This window comes from Gymnogyps californianus, chromosome 3 (assembly GCF_018139145.2).
Source record: "Gymnogyps californianus isolate 813 chromosome 3, ASM1813914v2, whole genome shotgun sequence".
Classification (NCBI taxonomy): Eukaryota; Metazoa; Chordata; class Aves; order Accipitriformes; family Cathartidae; genus Gymnogyps; species Gymnogyps californianus.
The window spans coordinates 79,263,265-79,286,993 of NC_059473.1; the positions used below are offsets into that span (position 1 = coordinate 79,263,265).

The 23,729-nt window shown below is 37.7% G+C and overlaps 1 protein-coding gene across 5 annotated transcripts in view; it reads left to right on the forward strand.

The window, feature by feature from the left end:
- Positions 1-23,729, forward strand: part of HACE1 (HECT domain and ankyrin repeat containing E3 ubiquitin protein ligase 1) — a 55,798-nt gene that overhangs the window by 17,004 nt on the left and 15,065 nt on the right. For 3 of the 5 annotated variants that reach the window (XM_050893794.1, XM_050893796.1, XM_050893797.1), the window contains 9 exons: positions 2,035-2,141; positions 6,609-6,759; positions 12,805-13,142; positions 16,116-16,184; positions 16,860-16,947; positions 18,739-18,850; positions 18,942-19,039; positions 19,234-19,321; positions 20,463-20,612. In XM_050893794.1, coding sequence (XP_050749751.1) covers positions 2,035-2,141; positions 6,609-6,759; positions 12,805-13,142; positions 16,116-16,184; positions 16,860-16,947; positions 18,739-18,850; positions 18,942-19,039; positions 19,234-19,321; positions 20,463-20,612 — 1,201 coding nt within the window. Of the gene's footprint in view, positions 1-2,034; positions 2,142-6,608; positions 6,856-12,804; positions 13,143-16,115; positions 16,185-16,859; positions 16,948-18,738; positions 18,851-18,941; positions 19,040-19,233; positions 19,322-20,462; positions 20,613-23,729 lie in introns of all 5 variants that reach the window. The other 2 variants (XM_050893792.1, XM_050893795.1) reach the window with 1 other exon arrangement.

Here is a 23,729-nt window from a genome sequence, read left to right on the forward strand (position 1 = left end):
GTATGAGCACTCATCTCATCTGTATGAAGTTGCCTTGTAGAATTAAAGCGTAAAAGATTGGAGCTGCAATTTCATTTGGTTATTATTGCTATAGATGAAACTGTTCCTTTTTCAGTGGTTCTTCTATACCTTGTTTCTTTTATTATTGTGGGGTAGTGCAATCTAAAGCAAAGAAAAAGCGAGGAAAAGAATTTTTGTTTCTTGATTGTGTAGGGGGAAGGAAGCATGGGGTGCTTTTTTTCCCCTTCCAAATCCAGCTAGCTGTGGGGTTTTAATATATTGTTTGCTTGAAAATAACTGCAAACAATTTTACAGACTGTAAATTAAAAAAAAAAAAAAGAAGAAAAAATAGATTTAGTAAGGTATTGGCTGCCACTTCACTGAACTTGGTTTGCTAGATTTTTGAAGTTTTTATTGTTCTCTGTAATCCCATTACTTCCACTACAAGACAGAGGATTTACAAGTCTATATAGAAACAGTGTTTACATTTCTGAGACAGGGTTGAGTTTTACAAAGTAAAATGACAGAGAGGTGAGAATTTTCAAAGTGTGTGTTAGAAGCATGGGGAGATGGTGTAGATGATTTCAAATAAGAGAAAGTTAAAGAACTAAAACCATGGAACAAAAAAGACTTTCTACAGGAAGGTAGATGGCAAAGCATATTATCGTATATTGTAGAAGTGAATACAGTAAGCGAGAAAAATTAATGTTTCGTCTGTCTGAGTAATGGTGGAGGTGTGTGCAAAAACAAGATCTGAATGAGAGGGTATGCAAAATATATTAGATAATACATGGTATTGTTATGCTTCGTTGCCAAAATGGAAGCATATTTTAAGTGTGGTTTTCTATGGACAAGTCTGAGCTGTTCTGCCCAAAGTCTTGGATAATGACCAGTTCATATTATCTGAAAGTGATGACATGAAGAGGCTGGATGTATGTTAGAAGTCAGGACTCACATTTTAAATTTTCTTGACAAACTGGAAAAATTATCGACAGACTGCAGGGAGAAGGATACACGATACTGCCTTAGCCATTTATAGCTAGAGATTCAAGTGAACCTTGAGAAGAACTTTCACATAGTCAAGGACAGTGAAGTATTAGAAGAGATCAGTTAGTGAAGCTGCAGGTCTTCCAGAGTACAAGACATCTGAAAACCAGGCAGGCAAATTGGGCAAGCCAGTGTGGATCGCAGATACAAGTGCTCCTGCCTTGGGGCAGAGTGTTGGACTAGATAACCTTTATGAGATTCCTTTTCATTCCACCTTTCTAAAGGGGAAGGTGAGAAGGATTACTGAACTTTCTGAAAGTGAGAGAAGGGAGTAAATGAGGATGCAATAGGAATGCATGAAGAGCAGTGCCACTGAAGAGGTGGTTTATCTGCAAAAAAGTGTCTAGGCTAGAGAAGAGTGTAGAACAAAGGAATTGAAGACAGGGCAGTGTCTGGGCGTTTGCAACATCTAGTCTTTGTGAGCCAAGTGATGGTATTAGCAAGAAAAAGGACAATTTTGAGAAGAGGGTAATCGTAACAATTATTGATTAGCAGGGTATGACTTCTTATCCAAGGAAGGACATTCAGTATCTTGAGCAAAAATGAAGGTAGTGAGAGCAAACTCTAGGATCCAAGGTTCATTTACACTGTGTCATAAACTAATCGAGGAGTGAACGGGGGAGACAAGTAAATTATGAATTATGAAACTCAAAATGTGCTTTTAGCTTTCAGAAGTTGAAAGTGTATCCCACTAATTTTTTAGCTGAAAATAAGTTGTTCTTATGAATTAATAATACATAATTCAGCATTCATAGCATTCTATAACATTATATATCCTGTAGTACATACATTGACACTAGAATGTACACCTTTTAAGTAATCTTTGTAAATTATAATGAAACATTAACTGAGGTTAGATTAGATGTTGGACAATATAGTTGTACATTAATATTGCTAGATATTAATGCTTGGGTGATAATGTTCTAAATTAAATGTTGATCTGACGCTCCATGACGCTATGCAATTTCTTTTGTTTTAATGTATCAGTTGCGGCAAGTTCTGGAACACTTGTCTCAGCAGAGTGAAAGCCAGTATCTTAAAATCCTAACAAGTCTTGCTGAAGTTGCTACAACAAATGGTCACAAACTGCTTAGGTAAGTGTGAGAGGATCGTAAGTAGGTTGATAAGCTACCTGGTAGTTAGTGCCACTTAGTAGTTTTAATAATCTAAGCTATCTGATTCTGGGCACGTGCTGGAGTAGATGGATCTCAAATCTGTTTCTGTATGACAGTGCCTGTTTAGATCACTGTCTTCACGTGGACTTCAGGAGAGAAAGTCAGTGTCCTTGTATAGCTGCTGGGGCCTAGAAGCTTGAGTTGCAGAGAAGTGTATTTTTTGTTTGGTTAGTTTGACTATTTCAGCTCTAGGAAGGGAAGCTTCTTAGCCAACTATCAATCATTCCTTTTTTTTCTCCCTCTCCTTTTTTCTTCTCTTCCACATCTTTACTTTTCTGCATGCTTTCTTAGTATGTTTGAGGAGAGTTTTGTTACTTCAGACACTTGTCTCATGTTTGCTGGCTCTAATTGCCTTCCATGGCTACTAATATGTATGAGACCAAGAATTTCATCTACCAGTGTGCTGTCTCAGCAGTGCAAGAAGTGGTTACTTGGGGAAACACATAAAATAGGCAAGCATATTTTCCTAGTATGTGTTCCTAGTTTTTGTGGCATCTGTTTGAGGGAGTTTGTGCAAAACACCTAATCTGTAATCTGTTGGAACACCAGTAACATTTTACTGTCTTCAAAAGCTAGTGAAATTTGCTCTAACCTTTATGCTTTACTGGAAGCTAAGAAAAGCTCAACATGACCCGGCAATTGTGTTTGCAGCCCAGAAGGCCAGCCGTATCCTGGGCTGCATCAAAAGAAGCACGACCAGCAGGGCGAGGGAGGTGATTCTGCCCCTCTACTCTGCTCTCATGAGACCCCACGTGGAGTACTGTGTTCAGCTCTGGGGCCCCCAACATAAGAAGGACATAGACCTGTTGGAGCGAGTCCAGGGGAGGGCCACGAAGATGATCAGAGGGCTGGAGCACCTCCCCTGTGAGGACAGGCTGAGAGAGTTGGAGTTGCTCAGCCTGGAGAAGAGAAGGCTCCTGGGAGACCTTATAGCAGCCTTCCAGTACCTAAAGGGGGCCTACAAGAAAGCTGGAGAGGGACTTTTTACAAGGGCATGTAATGATAGGACAAGGGGTAATGGCTTTAAACTGAGAGAGGGTAGATTTAGGTTAGATGTAAGGAAGAAGCTCTTTACTGTGAGGGTGGTGAGGCACTGGAACAGGTTGCCCAGCGAGGTTGTGGATGCCCCCTCCCTGGAAGTGTTCAAGGCCAGGTTGGATGGGGCTTTGAACAACCTGGTCTAGTGGAAGGTGTCCCTGCCCATGGCAGGGGTGTTGGAACTAGATGATCTTTAAGCTCCCTTCCAACCCAAACCATTCTATGAAAGTCTTTACTGAAAGAGGTCAAGAGCCTGAAAGCATGAGTGGAAGTTCCTTACTAACATGTTCTGGATGGCTTTTTGGAAAAGAGAGGCTTAAGAGTGTTCTGTAACTGGAGAGACCTGTCAGCATAGGTTGTAGAAGAATAAGACTTTGAATGCTTCTTTTCAAGTGGGGCTGGGGTGTGAGGAGCCCATCAGTTAGATGGAGACTAGATAACATATTCTTAGTTCTAGCTGCTTTTTTTTTTTCTTTCTTCCCCATCAGTCACACTAAATTTGAATGGAGCTTGCAGATAGCAGGTCAGAACTCCTAGGCAATGCTAGGAAATTCATGACACCATTAATCACAGTCTTGTTCTGATGTGTGTTCGCCTCGATGAATGAGCATAAAAGACTTAAACCCCTCAAATGTTTAAGGTTAAAGTGCATAGGCATATTAATGACATTTTGTTGAAGCAAAGATAACTTTTTGAAGAACTTCACACACTGAAGCCCAACAACAGCTAATCAGCTTAACTTGTAATACATTCCTTTTGTCTCCAGACTTCATTAGAGTCAATAGATCTCCCACAAATAAACTGTGATAAAGTGTAAAACCATTCTGCAGGAAAGGGTTTCAAACTAGCTTTGTATGGGGACATTATCAGAAGTCGTGGTAGCTGAATGAGATCATATGAAGCAGTATTTGTTTCTATTTCGGTATCTTCAGAGAGAAATTAAACTCATCGTGTGTTTAGATTTGATTTATTACTGTTATTGCCCCTCTGTATTGAGCAATGCTCCCTCGGTATGGCTGTAGAAACAGCATCTATGTGCCTGTACTGTCTCTGAATTTCAGCCAGCATGTACTCCTGTACTGCTGCATGTGGGTTGACTAGCGGAGGCTGAAGACAAGTTGGAAGCTTTGCATTGCGTTGGATGAGCAGGCATTTCCAGAGATGCCTGTACTTAGGATGTCCTGTGGACTCTTACTGGCCCACTTGTCTTTGGTACTTTGTAATATGTCACAAGGGAAATGGAATTATTTTCTTTTTCTATTACAAGATACAGTTTCACAAAAACTGTGTCTCTGTTCTCTCCAATTCTGTTCCCTGTCAGAGACTTTAGTCTCTACTTCAACTAAGTATTTCTTAGTTGCTTTATCATTAACATAGCGAGGGTGAAGGTAGTACTTCGTGAATATAGACCCTCTGAGCTTGGGCCTCTTTCCTCTAACTCTTCCTTCCAATGAATAGTATGTAAAATGCACTCTGTACAGGAAAACCTCCAATAGTGATACTCTTGCATGACTGAACTAGTATCATCAGTGTTAGTTTCCTGGGTGCTAACCTGCAGCCCATTGCTGTTGGGTTTGTTTGTTGTTTAGTTCAAGAGTGTCTACAGTTGTTTTTGGTAATGCTTCTAGCAGGTAGCCAGGAATGCCACCAGGCTTCTGCCTGAGGACTTCTGCCTTGAATATCAGCAAGGAGCCTGTTCAGTTAGCATTACCTCCATTGTGTATTTCCTCTTTCCAAGAAATAATTGTAGTGTGACCTGATTTGGTCTTGCTGGTGCAGATTGAGCCTAGCTGAATGTTTACAAACATGCTAGTAAAAGCTTCAGTAAACTATTAAAAACACTTTAAGGTTTTCCTATATATGTGAGTCTTCTTCCTGGAGACTAGGAGATTTAAACTGAAATTTCACCTGGAAAACACTGCTGCTGAGGGATGATAAACCTCAATCGAAATGTTTTTTTTTAATACTTAAGTTAGCTTCTTGTATTCATAGATTCTTCTGGTATATAAGTAAAGATTTTACAAATGCTAATTTGTGGCTGTGACCAGAGCTTCTGGTAATATAATTACAGCCTGCTAGTCAGGGGATTTTCTTTACCTGGTTAACTACTGTTGCACTGTTTACTCTTTGTGTTCCTTTCTTATCTTGATTTACTGAAAAGTTCTCTGGTTAAAGTCTAGATTGTGACAAGAAAGTCGTGCTTTGTATATCAGTTTGGTAAAATTCTTAGTATGTGGCTTTTTAAAATTAACACCTCACAGGCAGTCATTAAAATGTAGTGCTGAATAGGTCTTTTGCTTTTACCCGTGCCATAGGGAGAGTGAGGTCATGATAAAGGTACTGTGATGTTACAACTAGCTATTTTTCATATTTGTGAATTAACAGATTATTAATTGCATCAGAGGTTTACAACATCCTCTAAGATGTGAGTTTTCTGGTGTATACTGATCTTATAGTTAAAAGCATGCTTTTAAGTTGCAAGTACTTTAAGGATAGAATTGAATATGTGCTCACTTATATAGTATTTATAAGGGAGTAGAGTTCAGTAGAAAAAGTTTTAATTTCTTGCAGTTTTTGTTATGTGTTCAAGACAGAAGAATTCTTACTGCTTGGGGTTTAAGGAAAGAAAACCAAGTTGAATTTGGTGGAGAACGTTCTGCTTGTGCATGAACTCATGAATATCTCATATTCTACACTGTATTGGTACAGAATTCAGTGTTGGCCAGTTCAGTTAAGAAGACATAAAACTTTTAATATATTTATTGGATAAATAAATAGTGGTGCTTTTGTGTAGTATCTTTTAGATGATGTTTCTCTTGAGTAGAAATAGTGGCATCTTTACCATCCTGATCCCTTGTTTGATTGAGGTAGGTAATGGGCATTTAGGATAATAGCTAGGTGAGGACGGGTTGTGGCAGCATCTCTGATTATTCAGTACACTTTTACCATTGGATGCTATCTTTTCTGGATTGAAAAACATTTTCATCTAGATATTCCAATTTGTTTCATATGTTGAGATCCTTACTGTAGTGAGTTGAATTTCTTACCAGTGGTTCATAAGAAGTGTACATGTGCATAAAAACAAATGAAGTGTTTTGCAAGATCTGGAATTTGCTGTTCTTATTTCACTTCCAGTTAAAATTATGAGTACATGTTAGTAAAATTATAGTGCTTATATCTGACTTCTGGGGCTGGTGCAGGAAATGAAAGTTAAAATTCACTAGGGTTTGAAGCTTAGGGTGTTTTTCAGCATGTGTGTCAGACCCTACTGTTAGATTGCTTACTCCTTAACATACTAAATTGTTTCATCTAGGAAAAGAAACTTAAATATTCCATTTTTTCCCCCAGCTTGTCAAGTAATTATGAAGCTCAAATGAAGAGTCTCTTAAGGATCGTGAGGATATTTTGCCATGTCTTTCGCATTGGCCCATCCTCTCCCAGTAATGGAAATGACATGGGCTACAATGGAAATAAAACTCCAAGAAGTCAGGTGTTCAAGGTCAGAAAAGTATATGATGTTGTTAGGAAGATAGACGTTAAAGAGATGAATTTCACAAAGCATGCATTCATTAATCAGACATCTCATGAACAGGAAGTAAGTTTGGTTGATGTCCCTATCCCTTCTTAAGTTAAGCCTACCTCTTTCCTTCTCCTTAATTATTTTTTTTTCCACTGGATTCATTTAACCACTGATGCACATCTCATCTTATGATTTCTGTTTATTTCTTATTTAATATATTGTTTATTAGATGTTGAAGGTTTAGTTACCTAGCTGATTTTGGTAAACTTTGTTTTTATTTCTATTATGTTATGTAAGAGTGTAGTAATCTCAAAATGTGGTAATATTAATATAATAGATTGTATTAATGTAATTTCAAAATGATATTTGGAGATTCATTGGGAGTTCTGATCATTCAGTTTTATCTAGCTTCACAAGATAAATGGAAATAATTGAATTCTTAATCTCTTCATTGTTTTCACTGTGACCATGAAGTTTTTTTCCAAGTTGTTCTTGAATTTTATCGCTTTGAAACATACCAGCTTACTACTACCCTTGCAAGGTTATTGATTTATAGCTGTTTTCAAACACTTGCTTTAGGTGCTTGCCATTTAGATTTTTCATTTCTGAAGGTTTTTTTTTCGTACTTGTTGGTTGAGGAATCCCTCTGTAGAAAATCATAGCTTGCTTTTCTGTAAAGCAGTCCCAGTTTCCTGCATGCCACTCAATCTGCATTGGGTATATAACTGACATACTATTCAGAATACCTAAATAATAAGAACTGAAGGGTAGTCTCTTTTTTCCCCGTCTTCCTCCGTACTCTTATATGGCACAGTTCATATCACCAAATTTAGATGCCAGTGATTACATGAGAATTTTCCTTAACCTTTGCATTTCTTCCAGAGTGTTGTGGAAACAATATTTTGAAATAACTGCATTTATTTGATGATATGTGTTCATCAAGTTACTTCTAATGACTTTTAAGAGAGAGCTATATTGATAAAGTCATGAAAGATGATACTCTTAATTCCAGCTATATTTAGTTAAGTAGCTCAGTTTTTGTTTAAATTTCTTCTCTCAGAAAGAAGGAAAGCATTAGACTATTTAAAAAACAAGCACAAATGTTTGTTTTGCTGATAGCAAAATAGTTTTACTAACAAATTCATTTATAAATTAGTATAACTAGTGCTTGAGTATGAAAAATACTGTGTGCAAAATGTAATGCATTATACAGTACGCAATGTAATAATTGTCCTTTAGAGTTTTTCACTAAAATATATTGAGCTAGATTGGCACACTGTGAGTTTAACCAGATTTCCATTTTCAAAAAACAAAGCCCTACCCAAATCACAAGAATAATTTTATTAAATATAGCATTTTCTAACATTTTAATCAAAATTGGTTTAAATATACCAGATTAAATAACAAGCGGATGTTAAATGTGCTTAATACAGGAACTATCTGCAGTGAGATACTCTGTTATCTTTCTGTGTATTCTCCTACCTTTTTTCTTCAAGGTTTTAGGAGTAGCTGACCTCATCTCCTTGCATTTTGTGTTTGCTTAAAGCCCAAAAGGGGGGGGGGGGCAGAGAGAAGGTTTCATGCTTTTCAACTCCAGATCATTTCAGAACTCACTATAAAACAAACAAAAACATTCAACTGCAATTTGCAAAGGAAATTGTATTTCAGCAGAATCACTTATCTGTGTGCCTGAACTACTTTGTATGCTGAAAGAATTGTTTCTCAATTTAGTGTGGAGTGAAGTCTTGTGCAGTAGACTTACATTACACAACTGGCACGGTTGTCCCAGAAAATATCAGTAATTCTTAATTGTGTAAAAACAACATTTATGTTTTTTAGTAAATGAGCAAAATATATACTACTGTTGCATTAGCTAACAAAACAAAAATTTCAGGATGATTTTAAAATTATTATTGCTATTGTCTTTATTTCAGAAGTATTAAAACTGAGGCAGCCCTTTATTAGGGCCACTGTTGTCTACATGGTATTTTTACGGTTGATTTAAATTTCAAATTCAAAAATATAAAACTGCTGATGAGAACTTATTCTCGTTTGGGAATGGGGCACACGGGTCTGGCAACGCTAAGTTAATCTTCAATTGTGGTTGGATTAGCCTGTTCTTCCCTGCATTTACAGTAACTGGGTAGTGGGAGATTAGACATAGTGCTGAGTCAATTGGGTGACTTCCTGTTCTCTTTTATTCCTACCTTCCCTTTCCTTTTTTGTCCTTTCCTTGAAAATGTGGTTGTGATGGTCCCTTTTGCCTTCTGGGAGGGGGGAAAAAAGCCCACTATATCTCTAGATTATTACAATGGTATGGAGGCTACTTGAAGACCTGGCAGTTGTAGGTCTTCATTGGTACCAGTACTTGCATGTGGGACATGCAGGTCAGTGACAAAGAACTCCTTTTCTGGTTTTTGTTTTATTTGAGATTTTTTGAATACAGGCTGTGTAACTGTTTAGTACAGACTATTAAGGAAACCACAGAGGTTGCTGCTCCAAAACGGGAGTTAAATCTGTATTAAAAAAGTCAACATGGAACTTAAAGATTTTAAATTTGAGATCCATATTGACAATTTTAGAGGACAGTAGCTTTAAATTGGAATTTGCTGCCGATCTTAAAATTCAGTTGTGGGGATAAATGTAGATAATCTGAATTTGATACAGGTTTTATGGGGAAAAACAAGTCTTGCAGACTGCTGGTTCATGTCCCATGTAAGGTCTTGAGTACTTTCCAGAGCACATGAAAGTGATACAGGTCACCACTCACTTCTCTGAATGCTGTTTATTTGAGCAAGTGAAGACCTCTTGTCTGTCTTTGCTATATAGGAAGCTAATCTGTTGTTCAATACTGTCTTCTTTCAAGAATTGACCTAGAAACCTTTATCTGGGGAGGATTGAGGGTAGCAGTGGCAGTTCTGTCTTGTGGTACTCTTGTGGGATATGCAGAGGAACATTATCAGCCTTATTGTATGGTATAAGGGATTGTTTCCTTTCCTTCTGAACGCGCTCCTGTTAGGTCCAAATAGATCTGTACCTGATGACCTTTAAAGATGTACTTCATAACTCCTTTTAAAAAGCTGGTGCAAAACCATATTTTATCCAGTATAAGAAATGAAAAACTTTCTTCTGACTTTTTTCTTAATGCTGTGTTAAGGTTTTCTGTATTAGTATACTGATTCAACATATTTTGAAGAGTTGTCACTGTAATCTAGCTTGGAAGGGATTGAAAATGTGAGTATATCTTGATCTGAGGCTACCAAGGAATGTTATTGCTTGACAAGGACAAGAAAATCACAGAGCCATCTTGGCTTTACTGAAGTTCCCTGTATGTAATTCATTACAGGCCTGGTCAATTCAGGCCTATCCAAATGCTTTAAAGTGGCTAATTAAGACACACTCTTGTACTGATCTTGCAAGAAAAAAAATAGTCATTGAATTTTGACACCCAGTCTTGAAACAAGCTACTGCTAACCCAAATGAGAACTTAACAGTGAGAAACTTTATGAACAGTAATTTTGACCAGGGTTACATTCATTACTTTTTCATATATCGCTCTTCCAGTTGCTGTCAGTATGATCATGTATTAGGGAAACTGCTGCAAAATCTCCCTGTCTAGTTGAACAATTTTGGGAAGCCCGTAACATTTTTCCCTCATTTCAGATACTATTCTTTTCTAGAATTGAATTCTCTGCAGTGACACAGTCACTTCATGGATTAGTGATCTCCTGCTCCCTCTATCTTAAAAGACTAACTATCTGTCGCCTGGCAAAAGATTTTGCTCCAATGTTGCAGTTTGAGTATAGGTTTGATTTCTAGCGTCTTGCTTACTAGATGGGTAAAGAGGAAGGGGTTGCATAGCTAAATCCTTGCATTTGAGAGATGAGGTGTGCAGCTGTAAAAGTCTGGTACTCAGACTCAGATGTATAATTCCAAAGAAACTTTTCTGAAATATGAGATATTAAAACTGAAGGTTGAGTGGAGGTTTGTTTAATATGTGGTTCATGGTAAGAATTGACTGAAGAATGCGGACTTGTAGTTTTGAAAAAAATGTTGCTAATGGTTTGGTTGAATATGTCCATGTCACGCTTGAAAAGGTCTGATCGTGGATGCTAATGTAAAATGCTAACAGCCATGGATATGGAGGTGGTGGGCAATATTTAGAGGAGTGCTTTATATCCTGAAGTTAGACTGGAAAAAAAAAAGTGAAATGTTGAAGTAGCTATGCTTGACTACACTTTTGAATGAGTTTGTGATCAGAATCTGTGAAAAAGTAGCTTTGGAAAAACAAATCAATTGCAAGAGTTCTGAAAGCCATGCGAAGTCTGTGGAAAATAAAAGATAAAACACAAGATATCAGTGAAAAAATGATGTCTGTCAAGCTAAGCATTGAAAAGTTTGGGAGAAGAAAACTACAGTTTAGTATTCTAGTAAATAACTACCTAGTTTCTTGTGAGTTACATGTTAAGAACACAGCTGCATTTTAATTCTTCCATATATTCAATGAATCCTATTTTCCATTAGAAAGTTTTTCTACATCATGTTTTGTGGTGAAGGTCGGCCAGGTAGGTCTCGGAAAGAAGCTAACATGATCCTGTGTGGCAGACATTTATGTAGAAAATGGTACCTACACTGGAGGTACTCAGATCACCATCTAGAGAAACATGTAGTCACTAGGAGTACAAGGATTGAGTGTTATACAGTATGTTGAGCAAAGCCTACCAGTCCTAGAGATCAGGCTGACTTTCCCCAAAATTCTTATTGGGAAAAAATGGAAGCATAATGGTAAACTTCAACAGATTTTTTTAATACACAGCTTTTATGAGAAGTAATTTATTGTGCATTGAGAGCGTGTTGCTATGAGGTGTGCTGACAGTGCTCCAGATAGTGTAGACTTCTGGTACAGCATGCTGTGAATAGCTCTTAATTTTTAAAGGCAACTTTAGAAGATGAGAACATAATTTTCAGTATCTGCTAAGTCTTTGAATGCTTTAATTGGTGAAAAATGTTGATGCAACAGTAATAAATGGAAAAAGGAGTGCATTTAGAAGTTCACTCTTACTTTTGGAATGCTATAAAAGACTTGTCAGAATTGCCTCCCTGTAGGATAGGTATCCCTGTGCTCACTAGACTGTATGCTTGTGAAACGTCCCCTTAAACACCATTAAGGGACAGCACAGTCAGCCCTCGTGTTTTTTTTTAAATGCTCATGAGAGCCACAGGTCTCTCAGCCCTCTCTCCTCTGTAGGAGGAGGCCCTCTCTCCTCTGTAGTAGGCCTGCACCTCAGAGCAAATGTGTAATGATGGAATTGTACCAGGTTTCAATTATATTGGTTTTAAGCTGGTGGTAGTGAATAAAGAGTGACTTCGTTAAAATAAAATTTATAGCTTTAAAAATGGATACGAGATTCTGCTGATACTTGTTTCTGTTTCATAAAGCTAGGTATTAGTGACCCTTACTCTGAGACATCTGGGGTACTATCAAAATGAGCTGTATGAGCTCACACTATGCGTAAAGGACATCTTACTAGATATGTGCATGAGTCCGGATCTCCAGTGGTGTTCTCTGGGGTTTGCTCCGTCTACCTGGTAGGGGGAGCTTCTTTGACCAGGGCCTTAAAAAAAACCCAACAAACCTGACACGCTCTTACTCTGGAAACTCAACATGCGTATTATTGTTTCTCTGCTTGACTGCAGCAGTCAGGCAGTAGTGTGCTGTGTAACAACCGTGAGGCCAAACTCTGTTAAATAGTTCAGTTTCACTCTTTCTAGATTATTTTATCTTTATTCCATCTACTGCTTGATTATTTTCCTTCTACATGAAATTTTCTTTGTGCTCTACGGCTACAAGTACAGAATTTTTTATGAGTATTGACTCTTATCTCTAACATGACTCCTAAAGGATCATTTAAAGCTTTTAAATGTGCATGATATTTATTTACCTTAAGAGGATTATCACATTATTAATATTATCTAATGTCAACATGTTCCTTTTTTGTCTGTTTTTGCATGTGTTTATTGCAGCCACTGGAACTGCTCTGGCATTCTCTAGATGAATGGCTCGTTCTTATAGCTACGGAGCTGATGAAAAACAAAAGAGACTCTGCCAACATTACTTCTATTTTACTGAAGCAAAAAGGACCAGATCACCAGGATGCTACTCCTACGCCTTCCTTTGCCGCTGCAGGAATCGAGGGCAAAAAAGAGCTATCCACTGATGCTGGCGAGTCAAAAACATACGATGTTGCCGGGAAGCAGGAAGCTTGTGCTGATTGCCAGGATGTTATCTCCATGACAGCAAACAGGCTAAGTGCTGTCATTCAAGCCTTTTATATGTGCTGCTCCTGTCAAATGCCTCAGGGGTAAGGAGAGGATCCTGTTTGTTACCTAAACTGTTACCATTTTAAAATCATATATGCTTTCTTGGAAGAATGTTGGTGCTGACCAGATGATATTAGTGACGGTCAAGGGTATGCTTTTAATGCTTTCACTAGTTCAATTATTTGAATGCTTTTTTCCCCCCCCGCCCCCGGCTTTAATGGCACCAAAAAGCACAGCAAATTTTCCATAGTGCTGCTGCCTATGAACATAGCTGCGTTGGGGTAGATTTCATATTGAGTGTCTAATGGCTCTTTGTAATCACGTGGGATACTTGCAGGTAATGTAATTTTGATCTCTTGAAACTTAGCTGTTCTTGCTGTTGGTTCTTAATGTGAAATTATCCCTGAATTTAATGTGATTATCCAACAAGCAGAGCTATAAGCTCAGAAAAAAATGTGAATTATCTTTTTGTATGAAAACGACAGCTGGGGCAAAACTTGTTTGGCTATATTGCAGAAGTTCATAACAGGGAGAGTTCAATCTCAAAGTAGCGCTCACTTGGAATCCTGTCCTGGGTTGGCAACCATAGTTTTGTGTGGAACAGGCACTACAACTTAGGTAAATTTAATACCATCAGTGTCTGGTTTAAAAAGAAAAAAAGTGTGTCCATTGTAACTGAGGTCTTAGTCTGTCCAAGATTGTTTTGGTTTATATTTGTGAACTTGCAAAGAAAGGATCCTTTGACCTTCTTGAGTGGAGGATTAGGCAAGTATGGTGGTATGACAAGCTCCCTGAGGAATCTAGAAGCAAGGTTCCCATTACATGACAACCCTTGGTTGTTCCCAGCCACTGTAAGGATTTTTCTTTCTCTGCCAAACCAAGTGGAATAAAAGCTTTCAAGTCGGCCAGTAGTGTTTGTCTGGGGCACACTCCTCTGGACACTCTGGAAGATGATCTGGGTATCAGCACGTTCCACAAGCACCTTAGGACTTTCACTTTTAGTTTTACTCCACCTTGAAAAAGGAACTGCTGTTGAGCCATTTCCCTTGAAATCTCCATCAAACCTTACTAAGATAAAATGCCAGAAAAGTATTATTTACAGCAGCCAAATGAAAAGCAGAAATGTTTATAGAAGTGATTACATTCCTCCCCCCTGCCAATTTATCTCTTTGTACCGAAATTTAATTGGAGAGGGGACTGTCTCTCTGTGTCCAGGTGACTTCCTGATGGGCCTTGCCCAATAGGTCTGCCCCTATGCATAATTTACGCTTCAGGTTAGGGAGAACTCCTGTGGATACTATGTAAGTTTAACTGAGAGTTATTATCGTAGAAGCCAGGAGAGTAAGAACTGTTTCAGTGACAACTGGAAAACTCCCTGGGATGCAGGAAAGTAAGGCAGAGCATGCCTGAAATCTGCGTTGCTTTAGGGCTTTTCAGAACTGTGTAGAGAAGTACAAAGATCTGAGACTTACTCTGTTTTGCTGAAGTTTTCATATTAATAGGAGTAAATGGCACAATGGTGTAACTCAATACTGCTGTCATCTTCAAATAACACTTGAAATTATAACAAATGACATTTTCAGACAAAATTTAAAATAGCTCTGATTTTAGATTTGAATGTCTCTATGTTTAATGGAGGAGAGCAAACAGAGCTCGTAGTTTTCCATTGTTCCTAATATTCATACAATAAAGATGGCATTTCATACTGGTTAACACTTGAAATATTGAGGTTATTTTCTTTTACTTGCCATGATTGCTTTTCTTCTACAAGTGCTGATATTGAATCTAGACATTCTTTGTTGATATACTGAAATACAGTGTTCCAAGTTTTCAGCATCAAAACTGATGAGTGTATGCATAGTTGTGGTTTGTTCCCCCCCCCCCCCCCCCCCCCCCCCCCCCCCCCCGGTATATTGCATCTTACAGCTTGTGTGGCAATTCACAGGTAGAGAGAGTTCACTTCCTTTCAGGGAAGACTCTTTTAGTTGTTTAATACTTTCAGATCATCTCTCAGACCAGAAGTGTGTTTAAAATGTTCATATTTGGTCTCTGGAAGATTTTATTTGCTTGTTTGTTTTTTGTGTGGATGAGGGTAAGGATATGTTGAGACTTGTTTCTTCAAAACAGAGTAAGGGAGAGAAGGAAAATAGCTCAGTTTTAGGTAAAATGAGCAGCTCTTGTCTAAACTGGTGTGGGGAACAACAACAGTTCTAGGATTGTTATCCTGGACTTTTTAAAGTACTATTTTTCACAACCTTTCAAGGCACTTGATGAGAGGGTTTTATTCTTGTTTGCAGGTATTCATTAGCTTTTGCTGAAGCTAAAGGATCCAGTTAAGAATTTCTCTTTTTAAAAAAACATGCAGAACATAGATGCAAATAAATGGAGTAAAATTTGCACCCATGTTAATTCTTCCCTTGTTCCCCAGATTATATATATGGGGGGGGGGGGAAAAATTCCATACTAGTGTATGAGATGCTTGCCCGGGAAGTACTTTTGTTATTTCACGAAGCCATTAAATACCACCTTGCCCCCCATTATTAAGTTTGCTACGTTTGTAATGTTATTTCTTCCTGACTCTTCCTCACTTACCACAATTTACAAGGTGTGTGGTGGGAGTTTATATAGTGAACAAGAATATAGGAAAATGTGCATATTGTATATATTGTGCATATAATATCAGTCCTTCCATAGATGTGCTTCCATTGTTGTATTGAAAGCTGGAAGGATTCAATAGAAAAATGTGTATCTCCATTAGTTTGAGCTTTTCTTGTTCATATAGTTAATAACAGTTAGTGGTCAGGTTGCTTGACCTTCTTGATTATTGGCATTTTTGCCTTTTCTATTAGTTTATTATGAAATCTTAATGCTGCTGAGTTTCGTTTCATGATTGACTAGTTAAACAACATCAGTTTCTATTTGCACAGTATTTTATTAAAAAAAAAGCAACAATTTATGTAATTCAAATTCTTTTTTATTTCACTAACCAAAAGCATCTTATGATTTTTGAACAGGATGACATCGCCTCGTTTTATAGAATTTGTCTGTAAACACGATGATGTCCTTAAGTGTTTTGTTAACCGGTAAGCGTCAAGAAATATGGAATTTCTAATTTCTTTTTTTTTTTCCCTCCCCCAAAATAATTCAAACTCATATCTTTCTTCTTACTGAGTTGTATTTTTAGGTTATTGTTGTGACATATGTACCATATGCACTTTAATGGTCCTGCCAAATTCAAGGGAGTGTATATTAATGATTCAGAGCTCAGGCTTAGATGAACTCTTCTGCATGTGTAAGCGATCCTTTTGTAAGATTCTGTGAGATTTTGTTCACAAAATCTTTCTCACAGAGCAACAGAATAATTTCCTTAAAGGATTCTTTCCTCATCTTTGTTCCAAATAAAGCCTTCCCTTTTGAGGCAGATGAAAACTTTTGTTCTTCAAATGTGTTATACTTAATGACTTCTTAAAGGAGTCTAACCATCTTTGTACACTTGGCTGTTTCCAGAGTTTCTCTGGGACTGGCCAGTTTATAACCTTGCTTCTGTCTGGAGAGCTGCTTCTAATCCTCCATGTTCAAAGGAAGTGGTAGTATAAGTCATTTGGAAACAAGAGTTAGGAAAACATTATGAAATAGAAGAGAGTGTTGGAACTTTTCTGTATGACTAATTGCATTGTCTCTTTATGTAGACTTTGTGTATCATGAAGCATTATTATTAGATCTCTGACTAACAGGCTTCTAACCTATTTTTCTTTCAGAAATCCCAAAATAATTTTTGATCACTTTCATTTTCTTCTTGAGTGTCCTGAACTAATGTCCAGATTTATGCACATCATAAAAGCTCAGGTAAGTGTCAGGAGATGCTTAGTTACAACTTATATGACTAGAAAGAGAGTGTTTTGTTTAAAAATAATAATATTTTAAGAAAATCCATTTGCGGAGGATGGAAGAACTAAGTGTGGCCTCCAGTGCTTCTGAATCTAGGATGTTGAAAGATCAGATTAAACAGACATGGCAGCCAGATTTCTGTACTTCTAATTCTTTAAAATATATGTGTAAGTCCATTTGAGGTGACCAATGTTAAATATGTCTTACAAGTCCAGCTTTCAGTTAACAGAGTTAACTTTCTATTATTAAATCTATTTGTGCACATCTAATAGATTGAGGTTTAAAATGCTGTGCTTTTTCCTTAATTGACTTACATTTTGAGACAAATCAGAGGATAAATACACCACTATTAGTTGATTTGGCCATAGTTAATTAGTGGCAGTTCCTTCAGTGAAACATCATGTTCTCTTGTTTCCCTTTGCTCTGTTTCCTACCATTTCCTTTTGTTTGTTTGTGGTTTTTTTGAGTAAAATCCTGATGTCTTGCATAACCTAAACTCACTTCTTAGTTTAACATGGGACATGAATTCAAGACTAAAGTGTCTCCCCTTCTAGGGAAGACTAGTGTAGTTAAGTGGAAAAATTAGTGAGCAAACCCCCGTATGGAATTCTGCTGCTTTACATAACACTGTAGTGTTAAGCATCTGCCACGTTTTCATCACTTAGACAATCATAATCTTTTAAAGCTATGTGTAGCTCAGGGAGAGAGCTCTGTATTTGCTCTATTACAAATGAAGATGGTCTTTGGGCGATAATGAGCTATTTGGATCTCCTTCATTTAGCACACACTGGTTTACTTTTGCTTTGTTCTCTATTAGAAAGGTTCCTTACATTAAACTATTTTGGTCAAAGACAGAATTTGCTGTAAACAGAGGTAAAATTCCTCTAATGAACCGGAAAAAATGCACACCTCCCCCCTCCCCCCCCCCCCCCCCCCCCCCAGTTGTGGAGGGTCTCTTCCAAAAGCTTTATTTCTTTAGTTGTGAACAGTACTGTGCCTTTATTTTTAGATGTACATTGTTTTTGGTAATCCAGTTTCATTTTTAGGACATGGTATAGGTGTATTGTTTACTCATTCTTTGGTTGAAATGTGTGGTTTTGAAATTCATTACCTATGAATAATGAAGAGACCCTGAGAACTGATACCTTGTTTGTTAGATCAACTAAAAAGTACGTGCTGTGAATCATGACAGATGAGAGAGACCACGCTTGTGCTATGTCTGTCTCAGAAGAACTGCAAAATGTCAATCTAAATACTGAGTCAAACAAGCTAGGACCTTCTCACCTAGGAATTGCTTTGGAAGGTTTCTGGTTCCTTTGGGTGGTTTTTTATTGCCAATCGACTGTACTACAAATATGACTTGTTTATATCACTTGTGCCCCTGCTCAGCTGTCGTTGATAATCAGTAGTGTTACAGAAGCCAGTGACTTATCTAGATTTGTTCCCTCTCTGCCCTGGAAGAAGTTTTGTGCTATTTCTCTCCCGTGTGGTGAACTCTGATAGCTACTTCTGGATAACTGGTGGTCCAGTCTTTCTGCATACCAGACTTTAGCAAGCACTCAAGGGCATGTGTAGTCCTTTCCTCTTTCCAAAATACTGTATAGTGTATTGAGGTAGCATCGAGTAACTCTCTGCACATCTCAGAAATGAATTGAGAAGTATGCATAACCATTTTCCAGTCATGCTTATGAGAGAGGAATTATTCAATTGAATGCATCTATGTAATATGGTTTACCCCTTGTTTCGTAGCCATTTAAAGACCGCTGTGAATGGTTCTATGAACATCTGCATGCCGGGCAGCCAGATTCGGACATGGTGCACAGGCCTGTCAATGAAAATGACATCCTTTTGGTTCACAGAGGTATTGTGTTATAAATAGAATTACTATTTCTTTGAAATACATTGAAATATAATGAATTAAGATAAAAAATTAATTGGTGCTTTGTATTTAGATTCTATTTTTAGGAGTAGCTGTGAAGTTGTGTCTAAAGCAAATTGTGCAAAACTAAAGCAGGGGATTGCTGTGAGATTTCATGGAGAAGAAGGCATGGTGGGTAAAATTGCATGGTTTTCCTTTATGGTATTTATATATGGAAATATTAATTCTCTTTCACAAGTATTGTTTTGAACTAAATCCTAATTTAAAAAAACTTTTATGCTTTAAGAAGTATGTGGTTACCCCGCATAACTGTTTGTGCAGTGAAAGTTCTATGTACTAATATGTTTTATTCTTTTGACATGCAGGGACAGGGTGTGGTGCGTGAGTGGTTTGATATCTTATCCAGTGAAATAGTTAACCCAGATTACGCCTTATTTACCCAGTCAGCTGATGGTATGTGTCTGCCTTCGCCCGCCTGCCCCCCCCCCCCCCCCCCCATTTTAGGGTGTTGTCTTTTATAAAAGGATTTTTATAATCCAAGAAAAAAGTCACTTAATTGGTTTTGGAATATAAGATTGTTACTTTTTAAAAGCAACACTGACAGAACTGATCTCATATATATATAGAGAGAGAGAGAGAAGTGATCTATTCATTGTACGTTTTTATACCTACAGATGAAATATTTTTCTTAATTTGAAGTTTCCTTGATTTTTGTTCTCTCTTTTGTAAGAGGAGAGTGAGTTGTTGGTTTTAATCAGTCCATGCTATTTCTGCCTGGTAGTAGAAGGACATAACACTTTGAGAGCAGTTTAGAAAGTATTTTAATTTCTTCTGCATCTGCAAGGGAACTGTGGAGGTATTCCTTTATTTCCTTTTAGAAATCCACAAATTCAATCAGTTAATTTTTGTGGTAAAACCAGATTTTGATACAAGGTCTACCTTGTATTTGACTTGTCTTTTGGGTGCTTCATATAAAGGAAATCTTTATCAATAAAAGATTTCACTTCATCATCAGTGATAAATGTTTTGCTTTCTACCTTACAGAGTCTTAGGAAGTGGCAAGGAATTCAGTCAACAGTAGAGGCATAGATTAGTTCCTGAAAGTTAAAAGGAAAAGTTCAGGGATGTCTGAGGTGGCCTTTTCCAAGGAGACCAGGACTGGACTGTCTCTAGTCTGCATCTGGCTTGAGCCAGATGGAAGGAAGTAGATGCATTCTGATCCTTCCTTTGAGCATGTTCACAAGTTGATAGAAGCGTGGCCCATTACAGTGAGCAAAAAATGCACATGGCAATATAGTAAGATGGAGAACCAAATTTAGCAGATCATGATTACCCTTATGTTGATGATAATTATTTCAGAGCGGTCCCTTGGAGAGTGGCTAAGCAGTATCATTGTAATAATAGGATGTCATTACATTCTAATACATTTCATTCTGACGTCTTTTTGGTGTAAACAAAAAACCCCAAACAATATTCCAGAACCACAAAATAAAACTCTTTCAGTGGTTTCAGATGCTTAGTGTATTTGATAAATACGATCTTCACTTAAAAAAAAGAAAAAGTCATGAAACATGATAATCTTTTTATTTTATAGGAACAACTTTCCAGCCCAACAGCAACTCTTCTGTAAATCCAGATCATTTGAACTACTTCCGTTTTGCAGGCCAGATCCTGGGCCTAGCTCTGAATCACAGGCAGTTGGTGAACATCTACTTCACGAGGTCATTCTACAAACATATTCTTGGTATGGTTTTATTAAAATCCTGTTTTTTAGTCATAACAGTTGTCTGAGCTGTAAACCTTTTCCTTTTTTACTTTTGTGTGTATGTTAAAAGTGAAAAAGTCTTGGAAATGAATGTCTTGCTAATCTTTTATGTACATCAGAGTCACAACATAATATGGCAGTAATTGCTATTCTAGTCTGAGCCTCTCTTAGGAACTCTTATAGTTGCAAAATACAGAAATACATTAGCAAAACTGTGGGAATTTTGTACAGTTAGCAACTTTTTATTAAAAGCTAATCTTTTAATTTATATTTGAATATGAATCTTAATTTAAAAACAAGGAAGGCATCATTAATCTGTCTAAAGCATAATCATGTAATTTAGTTGTCTTTAATGTTGCTGACTAGGAATGTCTGAAAGGCAGGCTAGTGCAGCCAATTGTTTTTGTGGTGTATGCAATTCTTCGCATCACAGTTGTGAAATCCATCTGTCCTGCCATGTAATGTCATTCTTGAGAAATGAAAATAATTGTTCCCTAGTTAACTTAGGACAGACTTACAAAGCTGATAATGTTTATGAACTCTGGCAAAAATCTATCAGGCATTCTTTATTATGCCTGCAGTTCTTCAGTCATGTAATGTTTTAACAAGGTGAATCCGTACTGTTGTGAACCTCCTTGTCTACCTGCTCCAACAGATACTACTTATTTCCTGAAACAGTGTTTCAGAAGTAATGCAGGTTCATCCTGTTTCCTTCCCTTACTGTAGCATTCAAGAGGATTGGTCAGAAGTCTTTATAAAAATGTAACTTTTCTTTTTAATAGAGAAAGACCACTGTTAGCTGGTGGCATCTGTGGTCTGGGGCTCTCCTCTGCTCTTCTTTGAGAACCTTTGTGCCTCTTGATTGTCAAATGTCATGCCTCTGTTCTGCATTGTCATGAAAAACTTTTCCTCTTGCATGAAGATGTGATGGAAGGCTAAATTCCCTTTGCATTCCTGTTACTCCTCTAAGTACATAAATTCCTTTGCTGCTGCATGCAGGATTTCCTTTGTGTTTAAGCGCTATTCTTTAATCTTCTTTGGAAGTGTAAGATAGCTTGATATCGGAAGTTTTACTTTTCCTCAAGAACTGCTCCGTACTATAAGATCTGGCAAGGTTTTCAAGGAATCTTTTGCATCTCATTCTGTTTTTCTGTGATCATTCTGTCTACCTACAGTCTTCCTGTGATGTTTGCAGAGTCCAGGACAGATCGACTCTTTAACTTCAGATTTACTGTTTCTCTTCCCTGAAAGAACAGGGAACACTATTGCAGTTTGATGGTGCAGGCTCAGTCATCTTCTTGACAAAGAGATGCATTTTACTTCTCTCCCTCAGTACCGCTTTCTGTTGCAGGAGGGTGACTGTGTACTGGGCAAGAGACAATGGAGGACAGCCAATCTGAAGCAGCACTATGTTGGCAATGCCTTATCGGGCTTTCCTAGTCATTGATCTTCACATAGGAAAGTGGTTCCAAAGTAAACATATCTTTGTGTGGCACAATTTGGCACTGACTTAAGGGTTGGCCTCTGACATCAAGCGATTCCTCTGTGTGAGCAGAAGAATGATGCTCACAGGTTAATCTCCATGTGATGTATTCACAAATGAGAAAAAGATTTTTCTGCTGTTCAGTGACACCTTGAGAATAGTCAAGTGGTGCTCTTGTCACCTCTTTTGGAAATGACTACTAATGAATTTGGGTTCTTTTCTAGTTTGACTTGTGATTACATACTGGATTTGTTGGTTTCTGAATTGACCTATTGTTTACGCTTTTTTCTTTTTTTCATTTTGCTAGAGTAACTATTGCAAACCAAACAGCAGTGAGTAGTCTCTGTTAATAAGATCTCACCAGTCCCTCTTAGTAAGGTCTTGTCGTTCTGTTGAACAGGCATTGTGGAACTCTATAGAGGTTTGTGCACATTCAACTTCTTTAAGTTCAAAAGGTTCACGGGTTTTTATCACTTCTTGTTACTTATCAGACATAGAGAACTGGAAAAATTACACCTCTGCTTCCCAAAGTAGTTGCTTTTTCTGCCTCACAGTGGTTTATTTAAACTTTTCCAAGGCCTTTTCCCTCAGCTTTGTGCATCTCCTCTCTCCTTGCTTAAGGAACCTGAGTTGCACAGCAGCAGATGCTCCCGAGGGGTTTTTGTTTTATTTTTGTTTCAGGTTCAGCTATGGGTTATGCTAACTGTTGTTCATGCCAAATACAAGTTACCAGGTTACAGACATAGAGATTCCCTTCAGCTACTTGTCAGGCCTTAAGTATGAAATCTTTCGAAGCCTGAGACAGTTTCCATTCCTTTGGTTTCTCACCTTGCACTGAGATCCTTGTTTCCTGTAGCCTTTCCTGTTGATGGCACTGAATCCACCAGTTGTGTGGTAAGACCACCTGTATCTGAGGAACAGTGTGAACCTCTTTCAAAGGAACTCTTCTCTTTAGTCAACAGACGTGACGTGGAAGTGCCTTAATTAGAAGCTGAAACCTCTAGGAACAAATGTGGCTACTTTTTTGAGACTCAGGTGGGTGCATCACCTTTTTTCACTGTGATGAATTGAGATCTTTCTGCAACAATATCTGATAGGCAAGGAAAGAGCACCAACTTAAGTGATGACCCAGCTAACATATAACTAATGTGCTTTATAAGATGTTAGATATGTAGCTTGCGTGATTTTTTGTGTGCTGTGAAATCAAACATGATTCCATAGGTCTTCATGTTTATTAGGGCTGCACTTTATTATGGATGTAGAACTGAGGCAGAAATATAATCAGAAATTCATAAGGCCTCTTCGGTTGGTTTTTCTCAAACTTCCCATCTGTCTGCCTTCTGCTTAAACAGGAGAAGATAGTTTCACTAGTGCTGTTGTCGAGTTACTTTGTATTTTTTCTAAGGAGCCAATTACTTTTCTGTTTGGAAAAGGAAACTTCCAGCTCCAACCCACAAGGACACATAGCAGATACATTCCTAACTGTGCTATCTGCTGTTAGACTTAAGTCCCCTTTGTCACAGTATAATAGAAAATACTCCCTGAAATGGCATAAACAAAAGTGAAAATTAATTTCTGGGGTCAGTGTATTTTGAGCTTGGAGGCCTTAAATC